Here is a 14,076-nt window from a genome sequence, read left to right on the forward strand (position 1 = left end):
TTCACCATGTTGGCCAGGATGGTCTAGATCTCCTGACCTCATGATCTGCCTGTCTTGGCCTCCCAAAGTGCTGGGATTATAGGCATGAGCCACCATGCCCAGCCAACAAATAAAAATTTTAAAAAATAATAATTATTGACATCTACTAGTTCAGTGACTGTATACGAGGTCTATCTAGTTAAATCATGTAGTCCCTTCACCATCTCTTAGCCTTCCTCTTCCATATTTTCTCACAAAAGGAAGCTGATGTGGAAGCTGGAAGAACAGAACAGGAAGAAATGGGACAAGTCATACTTTCAACCATTGGTGACAATTGCCTATCCCTTGCCTTCTGATCCTGTGACCACAAGGGCCTCCAAAATAACTTCACTGAGGACCTTTGAGAGCTGCCGTCATCAACTCTTTTCTCTCCCACACTACGCTTTCTTCCTTACTGGGATTAGGAACATAAAATCTGGACACACACAGGAGCTCACCTGGGCACATCCCCGTTCCCTGCTCTTGCCAACTCAAACCCTACCTCACCCACCCACTGATCAGAACAGAGTTGGGCATTACCAGCCAGGAGGTTCTTTTTCCTATTGCATGCTTTAGGGAATGATTTTCAAACTGGATAAGTTTCTGTTACTATAAAATAAAAAAGAGAAATTCACTTAAGATTGTATTATACATGGAACATAGAAAACAAAACTGGATTTTTGTAATCAGCATGATATAAAGATCTAAAAGACAAGGAAGAGGTGAAGACTAAGAAGAATATAGTACTATTATGACTACAAGTTTACAAAAATATTATCAAGTCATAATTATACTGCTATTATTCACTGGAGTAATTTTTCCATTGACTTCAAAGTGCAGATCTGTTGGTAGAATGAAAAGGGCAAGATAAAGGGCAGACCCAATCCATTTAGGTGAGATTGAGACTAAAATTTACAGAAGTGAGAAAATTGTCTTTAAGAAGATACTGACCGACTGTGTGGTGATGGTAGAGGTTGCTTTTTTATAAAAAATATTTTCGAGAAAGCCTTTTGAAAGCGCTTGTGACACAATGGATACAAAAGAGGATTGACAAAGGAATTGAACCACTGAAGCCAAAATGCAATTCTGTACCAAACTGATTTAGGACCTGTCTCTGAGGAGTAAAATGAAAGAACAATTGTGAACAGAGAATACGGAGCCCAGCAAACAGCAAAAACTCCTAAGAGAATGGCCAGTGACTTGGCTAATCTCCTGGCTCTAAGCAGTTCAGCATGTTCCCTTTGGTGAAGAGCTACAGAATCTGATTGGGAGAAGGAACCCATTTTGGAAGCAATTCTATTGCTATTCATCTTGGTTCTTAAGGAAGACATGAGACTGCTCTTTCTCCTCTGTCTCTCTGAATGAAGCGACACGGGCATTTCTGTCGATGCAGAAAGAGATCCCCTTGAAGACAGTCCACGTCTGAATGACTGTCCACAGATGTTGGAACAGACAGCAGTTGGTCCAGGATGGCTTTGGCACCTACTGAGACGATCACGCTTCCACAGGCTCCAATAAATATTCATGTTGAAATAAGCGACTAAGATAACTGGGATCAGGAACTCCAAGAATGATGTGATGGCAAGGATGTACCATTCCGAAAAAAATCCAGGTTCACATTCACTACCTTCATCCTTCCAAGACTCTGAAACTAGAATCATTGGCCCATTCACTAAGAAGGCCAGCACCCAAACGGCCACCATCAGAGTGACAATCTTCGAGATCCCAGTATGCTGAGTTCTATAAGACACCTAGAAGAGACCAAACAAATTATTTTCAATATAATGAATGTATATGGAATGCATAAAGTATCTCACAGGTCCTTAGACATTTCAGGGATGTGCAAAGGATGGAGACATTAACTAACCTGGGTATCATGATGTGGACCAGGACAGAGGGTTTGACTTCAGAAGAGCCTGGGCCAAGATGCAGACTTTCTTAATGGGTTTCAGGGGGAGAAAACTGTAACCTTCAAGGTTAAATCCCTGATACTACAGCAAATGTCAAAGCCAATGTGTCAAATAAGAAAGCAGGTTTTCCTAATTGACACTAATCTGAATGTCAAACAACTGAAGTTGGGCGCACCTTACCACAGTATTGGTCAATCTGCAGGCTGAGCATGACCAGATCTTTTTAATGAAACAGAATAGTTGATGTCAGAATGCATCACATATAGTGAGGGTAGGTGTTCTTTAATGATGTTTCATCAAATAAAGCAATATGTCTTTGGGAATAGAGATACATATATTTCAAGAGAAATGCAGTTTCTCTGAATTACAGCACCAAATGCATTTCTCACTGTAGTCACAGTCAAAAAAGTTTGAAAGCCCTTGCCTTGTTCTTCTTAGTCTTCACCTCTTCCTTGTCTTTTAGATCTTTATATCATGCTGATTACAAAAATCCAGTTTTGTTTTCTATGTTCCATGTATAATACAATCTTAAGTGAATTTCTCTTTTTTATTTTATAGTAACAGAAACTTATCCAGTTTGAAAATCATTCCCTAAAGCATGCAATAGGAAAAAGAACCTCCTGGCTGGTAATGCCCAACTCTGTTCTGATCAGTGGGTGGGTGAGGTAGGGTTTGAGTTGGCAAGAGCAGGGAACGGGGATGTGCCCAGGTGAGCTCCTGTGTGTGTCCAGATTTTATGTTCCTAATCCCAGTAAGGAAGAAAGCGTAGTGTGGGAGAGAAAAGAGTTGATGACGGCAGCTCTCAAAGGTCCTCAGTGAAGTTATTTTGGAGGCCCTTGTGGTCACAGGATCAGAAGGCAAGGGATAGGCAATTGTCACCAATGGTTGAAAGTATGACTTGTCCCATTTCTTCCTGTTCTGTTCTTCCAGCTTCCACATCAGCTTCCTTTTGTGAGAAAATATGGAAGAGGAAGGCTAAGAGATGGTGAAGGGACTACATGATTTAACTAGATAGACCTCGTATACAGTCACTGAACTAGTAGATGTCAATAATTATTATTTTTTAAAATTTTTATTTGTTGGCTGGGCATGGTGGCTCATGCCTATAATCCCAGCACTTTGGGAGGCCAAGACAGGCAGATCATGAGGTCAGGAGATCTAGACCATCCTGGCCAACATGGTGAAACCCCATCTCTACTAAACTACAAAAAAATTGGCTGGGTGTGGCGCTGCATGCCTGTAGTCCCAGCTACATGGGAGGCTGAGGCAGGGGAATCGCTTGAATCCGGGAGGCAGAGGTTGCCAGCTTGGCGACAGAGCAAGACTTTGTCTAAAAGAAAAAACAAAAAAAAAACTATTTGTTTAAAACAGCATACAGCATCTTGCTCTGTCTCCCAGGCTGGAGTGTAGCAATGCAATCATAGCTCACTGCGGCCTTGAACTTCTCGGCTTAAGCAATCCTCCTGCCTCGGCCTCCCAAGTACGTAGGACTACAGGTACTCGCCACCACACCTGGATAATTAAAAAATTATTTTTGTAGAGATGAAGTCTCACTGTGTTGCCCAGGTTGGATGTCAATAATTATTTTTTAAAAAAAATTTTTTTAAAGTTTTTTTGAGACAGACTCTTGCTCTGTCACCCAGGCTGGAGTGCAGTAGCGTGATCAGGGATCACTGCAATCTCTGCCTCCCAGGTTCAAGCAATTCTTCTGCCTAAGCCACCTGAGTAGCTGGGATTACAGGTGCATGCCACCATGCCTGGCTAATTTTGGTATTTTTAGTAGAGATGAGGTTTTGCCATGTTGGCCAAGCTGGAATTTTTTTTTATTTTGATAAGACAGGGTCTTGCCATGTTGGTCAGACTGGTCTCAAACTCCTGGGCTGAAACAAGCCTCCCGCCTTGGCCTCCCAAAGTGCCTGGATTATAGGCACAAGCCACCACAATAATTATCGCCTGGATGTAAATTATTATTTTAAAATGTTGTTGTATTTATTTAATGTTTTTAATGCATTTGCCCAATATTTTACATTGCACTGCTCAGAGATATTCCTTTATTATGTAGTTAGTATAGGTTATACTTTACAGACGATTCACATTTTATTAGTTTGGTGATGTTTTGTCCTTTTTAAAAATTTTCTTTTGAGATGGGGTCTTGCTCTATTGCCCATGCGGGAGTGCAGTGGCATGCTCTCAGCTCACTGCAGCCTTGACTGCCTGGGCTTCAGCAATCCTCCTACTTCAGCCTCCAGAGTAGCTAGGACCACAGGCACTTGCCACCACACCCCACTAAAAAATTTTGAAATTGTTCTCTTTCTTGTAGTGTTCTCTGCCTGTCATTGTCACAAAATTTCATTTTTCTCATAGTTAATTTCATCTCTCCAATAAGATTTTAATGGTGTTTCTTTCATAACTTTGCAGTTCTTACACCGTTTAGTCATTTTCATGTTTCTTAGAAACTTTAAACCTTTGATTAACTTCAAACATTAAAATACAAAAGTCTTTTAAGTACATGAGTGCTTAGAAATGTACATGTTTGTATACACTTATGCCTTATTAAAGTTCAATATGAGAAATACATGTTTAACATTCAATAATAATTTGAAAAATTTGAGAAATAAACTCTCATAAATGTACACATTTTTATAAACTTGCTACTTGTGTGCTGTTGATTTTAACATTTATATAAATTACTAGTTGTGGATTTCATGTGATCATTGGGGGCTTGAACGTTCATGGAATGGAGTGGTCCTGTGAAAACATTTCCCAGTTGAACCTCAGGGAGTGCATTTTTTTTTTTTTTTTTTTTGAGACGGAGTCTTGCTCTGCCACCCAGGCTGGAGTGCAGTGGCCGGATCTCAGCTCACTGCAAGCTCCGCCTCCCGGGTTTACGCCATTCTCCTGCCTCAGCCTCCCGAGTAGCTGGGACTACAGGCGCCCGCCTCGTCGCCCAGCTAGTTTTTTGTATTTTTAAGTAGAGACGGGGTTTCACCGTATTAGCCAGGATGGTCTCGATCTCCTGACCTCGTGATCCGCCCGTCTCGGCCTCCCAAAGTGCTGGGATTACAGGCTTGAGCCACCGCGCCCGGCCTTCACATGTACTTTCTAAAGTATTTATAAAATAGAATATATGTGGTATTTCATTCCATCTAAGATGCTGTCAAGACAAGACATAATGTTATTTTATTTACTATATTAGATGTTTTCACACTGCTGATAAAGGCATACTCAAGACTGGAAAGAAAAAGAGGTTTAATGGACTTACAGTTCCACATGGCTGGGGAGGACTCACAATCATGGTGGAAGGCAAGGAGGAGCAAGTCACTTCTTACATGGATGGCGGCAGGCAAGGAGAGAGAGCTTGTGCAGGGAAACTCCCATTTTTAAAACCATCAGATCTTGTGAGACTCTTTCACTATCACCAGAACAACACAGAAAAGACCCACTGCCATAATCCAATCACCTCCCACCTGGTTCCTCCCACAACACATGGGAATTATGGGAGTTACAATTCAAGATGAGATTTGGGTGGGGACACAGCCAAACCATATCGTTTACCATTATGAAAGAGAAAATGCTGCAAATTGTCTGATATAATTCTTTAAAAAATCACATTGACAGTAAGCTTCATTCTGATTTTAGAGTTGAGATGTGGACAATCTGCATCTTAGAAGTGATGAAGTATGATGTGTGTGTGATAAGTGAACTGAATGTGGCTAATCCTCTATGAAACAAGAGTTTGAAAAATAAATCCTATAATGGTACATGCATATATTCATGAAACAAGTGTTTATTGAAGGTCTATCATGTATTGGCTATTTACTGTAAAGATGCCTGTGAGCCATGCCAATAAGGTTTAGATTCTCCAGGAACAGGAATTTTTCTTTGGGGTTCTCTTAGTACACCACCAGGCACTCCATAGATGCTCAGTAGATGCTTACTGAAAAGGCATACTTGAGGCATTTTCATTCAAACAAAAGGTGAATCCTAGCTTTAAAATTCAAGAATTTAAAATTTGCACTAGAGGAACTTTAGAATATTTTTTCCATTATAATAAAAGTAATGTGTACTTATTGTAAGAAGAAGAGACAATACTAAAACAATTCCCATATATAGAGAATAGCCATAATTATTAGTTTGGTGAATGTATTAGTCTGTTCTAGCATTGCTATAAAGAACTACCTGAGACTGGGCAATTTATAAAGAAAAGAGGTTTAATTGATTCACAAGTTGGCAGGCTGTACAGGAAGCATGTCTGGGAGGCCTCAGGAAGCTTATAATCATGGCAGAAGGTGGAGAGGAAGCAGGCGTGTCTTACATGGCTAGAGCAGGAGGAAGAGAGGGAAGGGGGAGGTGACACACATTTTTAAACAACCAGGTCTGTTGAGAACTCACTATCATGAGACCAGCAAGGGGGAATCTGCCCCCATCATCCAATCACCACCAGGCCTCTCCTCCAACATGGGGGATTAAAATTTGACATGAGATTTGGGCGGGGACACAAATCCAAATCATATCAGTGTGGATGTTTCTAAAGAAAAAAAAAGAGGTAATCTCGTTTTTTGAAAATATATATTTGCATATGTAAATTTCTAAAGATATCTTCAGGCAAATGCTTTCATAAAATGAAGCCTTCTGTTCTAGAATGAGTAATTACTGCTCTTTCCCCCAAACATGGCTGGCTTATAAAATCTGATTTTTAAACATTTATTTGCTCATCTTAAATCCAGATCCAAATCCACTGGCATAACTGGCAGAACATTTCTAAGAATATTGGCTCCTAAGTATTGGCTTCAGTTGGTGTGTATAGAAATGGACTCCTGAAGAGTGAAGAAGGGCTTTGGGATATAAATGCTGATTAGGAAAGACCCTGTAGGTCAAACGTTTTTTTTGTTTTGTTTTGTTTTTTGTTTTTTAGACGGAGTCTTGCTCTGTCTCTCAGGCTGGAGTGCAATGGTGTGATCTTGGCTCACTGCAACCTCTGCCTCCCGGGTTCAAGCAATTCTCCTGCCTCAGCCTCCCGAGTAACTGGGATTACAGGTGCCCACCACCATGCCCAGCTACATTTTGTATTTTTGGTAGAGATAGGGTTTCGCCATGTTGGTCAGGCTGGTCTTGAACTCCTGACCTCAGGTGATCTTCCAGCCTCAGCCTCCCAAAGCGCTGGGATTATAGGCATGTGCCACTGCGCCTGGTTGGCCAAGTGTTTTTATGAATCATGAAGCTTTTGACATAAGTAGCTGAAGTATCCTAATAGCGATTTTTGTTTTTTTTGAGATGGAGTCTCACTCTGTTGCCTAGGTTGGAGTGCGGTGGTGCAATCTAGTCTCACTGCAGACTCTGCCTTCTGGGTTCAAGTGATTCTTCTGCCTCAGTCTCCTGAGTAGCTGGGTAGCTGGGATTATAGGTGCCTGCCAACATGCCCCAGCTAATTTTTGTATTTTAGTAGAGACAGGGCTTCACCATGTTGGCCAGGCTGGTCTTGAACTCCTGACCTCAGGTGATCTGCCCACCTCGGCCTCCCAAAGTGCTGGAATTACGAGCATGAGCCACCACATCTGGCCCTAACTGGGATTTCACAGAACTATTTTTGTGGCTTTTTAGTAACAATTTTCCTGTAATACAGATCTTGGTATTTGAAGAAACCGTTTTTCACAATATGAGTTCAGAAAAAGAAATTCTAGCATACAAAGTACATTTTTATTCTAATAACTGCTATCAGTCAAAGTTGAATGAAGAAAAGAGAAACCACGTTAATTATTTCAAGCAGAAGAAATTTAATGCGGGGAATTGGTTAACCCAGAGATTAATACTTTGAGAAAACAGATAACATCTTTAGGCATTGAGAGAATATAAGGGGAGAAGTGATGTTATCAAAACCTAGGATCTTGGAGAAGTATTGGGAGGACTGACACTTGGATTTCTGATTGATTCGTGATGCTTTGTGGTTAGGGCTTGGGCATCCCAAAGGGTGGGGCCAGCTGGTGCTCAGATTGCCACATGGGGTTGAGGGGACAGCCGTGACAGCTGCTGCTGGTCACTTGGATGGGGTACATTGAAGTAGGAGGCTTGCTGTGCACTGCTGCTGGAGGAATGCCAGCTCACACTAGAAGCGCTAAGTGAGTTTCTTCTCAGGATCTCCCATCTTCCCATTTCTTGCCAGTGTTTTCCATTGGTGGAAGCTAACTGAGAGCCAGCTGACGAGAGAGTCTGAGAAGTAGGTGTGACTCCTAGCTCCAGCCTTATGGTGTGGTGTCTAAAAAAATGGGCTTGAAGCTTGTAGGCAACAGAGAAATCATTGGCAAATGCATCGTGTATTTAAGCATAATAAAGTAGAACTTTGGCCATTAGGGATTTCACACCTACAGTTTCAACTGTACCATCAGCAGCCTACCACTCCATAACATATTGTAATTTGTAGTTTTCTTTTTCTTTTCTTTTCTTTTTGTTTGAGACAGAGTTTCACTCTGTCACCCAGGCTGGAGTGCAGTGGCACAATCTCAGCTCACTGCAGCCTCTGCCTCTTGGGTTCAAACCGCTCTCCTGCCTCACCCTCCCAAGTAGCTGGGACTACAGGCGTGTGCCACCATGCCCAGGTAATGTTTGTATTTTTAGTAGAGATGGGGGTTTCCCTATGTTGGCCAGTCGGGTCTTGAACTTCTGGCCTCAAGCGATTCACCCGCTTCTGCCTCCCAAGGTGCTGGGATTACGGGTGTGAGCCACTGCCCTGGGTTAGTAATTTGTATTTTTCTTAAGGCACTAATTCAAATCACGTTCCATTAGGTGGGTGTGCTGAGTGGCTTGGCTGCTAAACCCAGCACCCTTGTTCCAGTGAAGTTTCCTCTGTTCTTGTTAGCAATGCTTACGAAGTGTCTAACATTTTTGTGTGTTGGTGATGGAGGTGAGGGAGGAATGAGGAACTCCAAGAAGGTGTGGAGCAGTGGCTCAGCTCTAAAATCAGTAAGTTCACTCTACATTTCATAACAGAGCTTCCAAGAGAGTGGTTCATGGATGCGTCTGGTCAATATGATGAATTTAATTTGTTGTCATGAATTATAAATGAGAAAATTTCTTCTTAAAATTGGGATTTTAACTTTTTTTTTTTTTTTTTTTTTGCCTGAAAAAATTGAAAGATTCAGTAATATTGGGCCCACATTCCCTCAAGAAAACAATTTGCTGAATCTGGTAGTGGACAGAGACACCTGTCAGCCCCCAGAGTTCCACTTTCCCTCATTTAGGCCTTTTAATCTGCCTGTCTCTTCCCTTTTGACATCTAGATTGCAACCCCTACTCTACAAGTAAAAAGAAAGTGATTCATGAAATTATTTTAGTGAGTACCCTGGAAAGTACAAACATTGCCTTTTCTGTTGGAAATTTTATGTTCTCGGGGGTCCATCAGTTAGGATTCCCTTGGATACAAATGATAGAAACACAATTTGAACCACCTGGGCAAAAGTGAGCTAATTGGCTTTTACAACCAAAGTACATAAAGACAGTGGTGAGAGCTGACCCCAGGGATGGCCAAAGCCAGAGACTCCAACAACTTCATTTTCTCAGACTGGCTTCTGCACAGGGGTGGAACGATGGATGTCTGTGTTTCTCTTAAGTGGATAGAAAAAGGATCTCTCCTAGTAACATTGAGGGAAAAAATGCTGGAAAAAATCAATAGAATGCCCAGCTGGTATCTTGTGCATGTCTCTGAACCAGTCTCTAGAGGGGAGGGTGGATGCCAGGACTGCCCACCTGTGTCAGTTCCTCTTCCTGGCAGGGAAGTAGGATCTACTCTTTTCAAACCAGGTGAGCAGAAGAGGGAGGAACAATTTCCTCAAATGAAGGCGTATTCTTTTACCAGAAGACGAAGGTAGACAGTCTGGGCAATATAGCAGAACCCCATCGCTACAAACAAATTAGCTGGGCCTGGTGGTGTGTGCCTGTGATCCCAGCTACTTGGGAGGTTGAGATGAGAGGATTGCTTGAGTCTGGGAGGTCATAGGCTGCAGTCAGTCATGATCGCACCACTGCGCTCCAGCCTGGGTGACAGAGCGAGAAAGAAAAAACAAAAGAGGAGGTAGAGATAATAGACGTCTACTCTGAGGGGTATTCAAAAATTGGAGCTGTCATGATCTGATTGTCTTCCTCGTACATTGTGCAGACCTTCCACGATGGCCACAGCCTTTGCACTCTGACTGTATTCCCACCCTTTGCACTCTGACTTCGTAGCTCCTTCCATCAAGAGTGACTTGCTTTGGCCAGCAGACTGCTGTCAACAGGCAGTGAAAGTGACACCTTGCCAGTTCCAAGCCTAGCCTCAAGAAGCCTGTGCCCATCTGTTCTATCTCTTGGCAGTTTTCCCAGCTTCCAGGTGAACATGCCCCAGGCTAGACTCCTGGAGGATGAGAGAGCACGTGGAGGAGAATCAAGGTGTTTCAGCTGAGGCCATGTTAGACCAGCCAGCCTCACTCAAGCTAACTCAGCAGCTTATTGAAGATGCGTGGGCAATCCCAGGCAAAATGAGGCCAGTTGAAGGAAGCCTAGCGTGGCCTAGACAAGAAGAACCACCCAGTTGACCCAGAGACTCCTGAGCAATGATAAGACTACATTCTGGGAGTGTTTGCTATTCAGCAATAGCTAACTGACATGTCAAGCACTTACCCTGCTGTGTATTAAACAGCCTCTAAAAGTTGAATAGAAAAGAGAAGCAGATATTTACATTGCTTATTCTTCTGTGTGTTCAGACAGAAGCTACTGAACATTATCATGCAAGAAAACAGACTTTTTTTAAGGTCATGGCTACTTCTCAATAGGAACATATTTATTGAGAAATGATTTAGTGGTAAAGATTCTGAAATATCATAAACTACACAACATAACAATGGTAGGATAGAGGTACCCAAGAGAGTAAAATTGTCCCATGAGAATGGAAGAAGAAGGGCATCGCAGGGAAAAACAAGCTGTTCTTAGCTATGAGCATCTTTCCCTGAATTACCTCATTCAGTCTCTTCAAGTTTCCACCTTAAGTCATATACTGCCATACGAAGGGGCTATGCACTTTGTGTTAAATAGCGCCTTTTTAAAAATGCATTTCTCCTTGCTTATACTCATAGACATTTCTTCACATGTTTCTACTTCTGCGAGGGAATAAAAGAAAAGAGAGGACCTTAAAGAGAACCAGCCCATTTGGTTAAAGATTAGTAGCTCTGTGAAAGGATTAGTAGAAGGAGTCGACTTTATCTTTCACTTCAAATTTCCAAACCGCCTGTTCTCTGCTGTCTTACTAAAGGTCACAGTTGATCATAAAAGAAAACAACCTGCAAAAAAGTTTAGGGTAATTGTGAACATTTTTCTGATATTCATCCTTACTGAAAATTTCCAACAGGCAAGATAAAGATGTAAAAAAAAAAAAAAGATATGCTTTTTCCTCCATAGGAAGACACTTATCAGTTTCTTCTTAGATAACTGGAAACAAATGTTTTTAAAATTATTACTCTGTCTTTCCTGTTTTCTTGCCTCCAATGTAGGCCATCTGGGTCATGGCCCAGTTAGGTGGGTAGTTGCATGTTCTACGTTTCCTGGCCTCTCATTTCTGGAATCAAGTTGGTGTGAGTACAATTCTTATTTTGTTTTTGTTTTTGTTTTCCATCTAGTATCACATGGATGATCCGAAGTTCTGAAGGTCATATTCTTTTTTTTTTTTTTTTTGAGACGGAGTCTTGCTCTGTTGCCCGGGCTGGAGTGCAGTGGCCGGCTCTCAGCTCACTGCAAGCTCCACCTCCCGGGTTTACGCCATTCTCCTGCCTCAGAGTAGCTGGGACTACAGGCGCCCGCCACCTCGTCCGGCTAGTTTTTTGTATTTTTTAGTAGAGACGGGGTTTCACCGTGTTAGCCAGGATGGTCTCGATCTCCCGACCTCGTGATCCGCCCGTCTCAGCCTCCCAAAGTGCTGGGATTACAGGCTTGAGCCACCGTGCCCGGCCCTGAAGGTCATATTCTTCTAGTCCATTCTCGAGACTGAGGAAAATCCCTGCTGCTTTGAGACAATAGCCCCTAGCCAGGTTCATAGCATGGAGTGGGTACTGCGGGATGGGGTAGGCAGAGCCCTTGCCTTAAAGGAGTTAGAGATTGCCTGGCACGGAGTCAACAGGAAGGCGAGCATGAATGTGCACCACAGTGAAGTGACATAGCTTGATTAATTGTTGCTTTTATAGTACTATTTGTAGGGATGCAAGAGAGAGCAGTGCCCCTACAGCTGCACCACGGCAGAGCAGCCCTGCTTGGCCCTGTATCTTTTCAGACAATCCAGTCTTTCCACAACAAGGCCGTGAAGCTGATGTCGTGGACATTGTATAGACAAGGCTTTGACTGGAGAAGGCCGAAACAGGATTTGCACGGATAATGGTAATGCAGAAATTTAGGTACGGTACTTACTCCACCAGCACGGGATGAATGGCCTCATTCCTTAGAAACAAATGGATGAAGAGAGCAGTTGACTTGCCTGGGGCGGCACAATCAGCGGGTGCTGAAGCCAGAACTTGAGTTCAGGGATCTGAAACTCCAGTCCAGGTGCTGAAGCTTCGTCCCACACTGTCTCTCGACTCTCAGGAGACTCTGTTCACACCATTCTCACATAGGGAAGTTAATAAGACAGAGCTTGTAGAAAGAGGTGACTGGTAAGTGGACCAAACAAAAAACCGAATCAAATCCAATCAAAACAAAACAAATTGCCTGGGCACGGTGGCTCACGCCTGTAATCCCAGCACTTTGGGAGGCCAAGGTGGGCGGATCACTTGAGGTCACAAGTTGGAGACCAGCCTGGGCAACATGGTGAACAAAAATTAGCCGTGCGTGGTAGTGAGCACCTGTAGTCCCAGCTACTCAGGAGGCTGAAGTGGGAGGATCATCTGAGCCCAGGAGGTCGAGGCTACAGTGAACAGAAATCGCTCCACTGCACTTCAGCCTGGACCACAGAGATAGATTCTGTCTCAAAAAAGAAAACAACAACAACAGACAAACACACACACACACACAAACCCCAAACAAAACAAAACCAAAAAGCAAATCTAAATCAGCAAAACCCCTAAGGGTCTTTCGCTCATCCACTTCAGCAGTCTCTATGTGGTCCACCAGATGGCAGTAGCTCCACATAGTTTTTCTGTTCTAGTTCTGTCCGTGCAGCCACTGAGTACACGGGTAGGGTGGTTTTGTGTTACAGTGTAAAGCAATCTGATCACAGTTCCCCCTCACTTCTCAATATTTTGTATTAACTTAAACTCAGAAAATCAGTTAAGGCTACATAAACGCTCTAAAAAATGATAAAACAATGACTTCTCCTTCTCCCTTGCTAGAAGGTAAGGCTGTCCCAGGTGCTCACATAAGGGCATATGTATGCACACACACACACTGCTACATCCACCCTCATACCTGCCCTCTCCGTGCGTGACACACTTCTGCTCGCCCACACAGGCCCACACCAACCCACACATATCCACCCCCAATATCCACTCCACACACCACACAACCCACCCCATCCACCTCCCATCCACATTACACACACACACACACACACAAACACACACACACCTTGCTGCCCCGCGACATTACAAACCACAATCACTTCCTCAAGAAGCCCTTAAAATCCCCTGAGACTATAAGGTAAGTAGAGAAGGTAAGAGAGACTATAAGGTAAGTAGAGAAGTTTTTCTGTACCTATGTCATTAGTGTCATTCCTGAAGCTTTCCTAACAATATTAAAAGCTACTGGCTTTTTTTTTCTTCCTTTTTTCTGATGAAGTCTTGCTCTGTCACCTAGGCTAGAGTGCAGTGGCGTGATCTCTGCTCACTGCAACCTCCGCCTCCCGGGTTCGAGCGATTCTCCTGCCTCAACCTCCCGAGTAGGTGGGATTACAGCCCGCCCCCACGCCCAGCTAATTTTTTGTATTTTTAGTAGAGACGGGGTTTCACCATACTGGCCAGGCTGATCTCGAACTCCTGACCTCAGGCGATCCACCCCACCTTGGCCTCCCAAAGTGCTGGGATTACAGGCGTGAGCCACTCTGCCCCACCTAAAAGCTTTTGGCTTTTTAAAAATAGCCACACTCCAGGACCTCCAAAACCTTAAAAAAATCTTCCCCAAAATCCACTGAAAAAGAGTGCTT

The 14,076-nt window shown here is 43.1% G+C and overlaps 1 protein-coding gene across 1 annotated transcript in view; it reads right to left on the bottom strand.

The window, feature by feature from the left end:
* Positions 1-105: 105 nt before the first annotated feature.
* Positions 106-14,076, bottom strand: part of LOC104678033 (histamine H4 receptor) — a 29,540-nt gene continuing 15,569 nt past the window's right edge. The window contains 3 exon segments of the mRNA XM_030926177.1: positions 106-1,769; positions 3,305-3,309; positions 3,963-4,049. Of these exon segments, the coding sequence (XP_030782037.1) occupies positions 954-1,769; positions 3,305-3,309; positions 3,963-4,049 (908 nt within the window). The 3' untranslated portion in view covers positions 106-953.

This window comes from Rhinopithecus roxellana, chromosome 21 (assembly GCF_007565055.1).
Source record: "Rhinopithecus roxellana isolate Shanxi Qingling chromosome 21, ASM756505v1, whole genome shotgun sequence".
Taxonomy (NCBI): Eukaryota; Metazoa; Chordata; class Mammalia; order Primates; family Cercopithecidae; genus Rhinopithecus; species Rhinopithecus roxellana.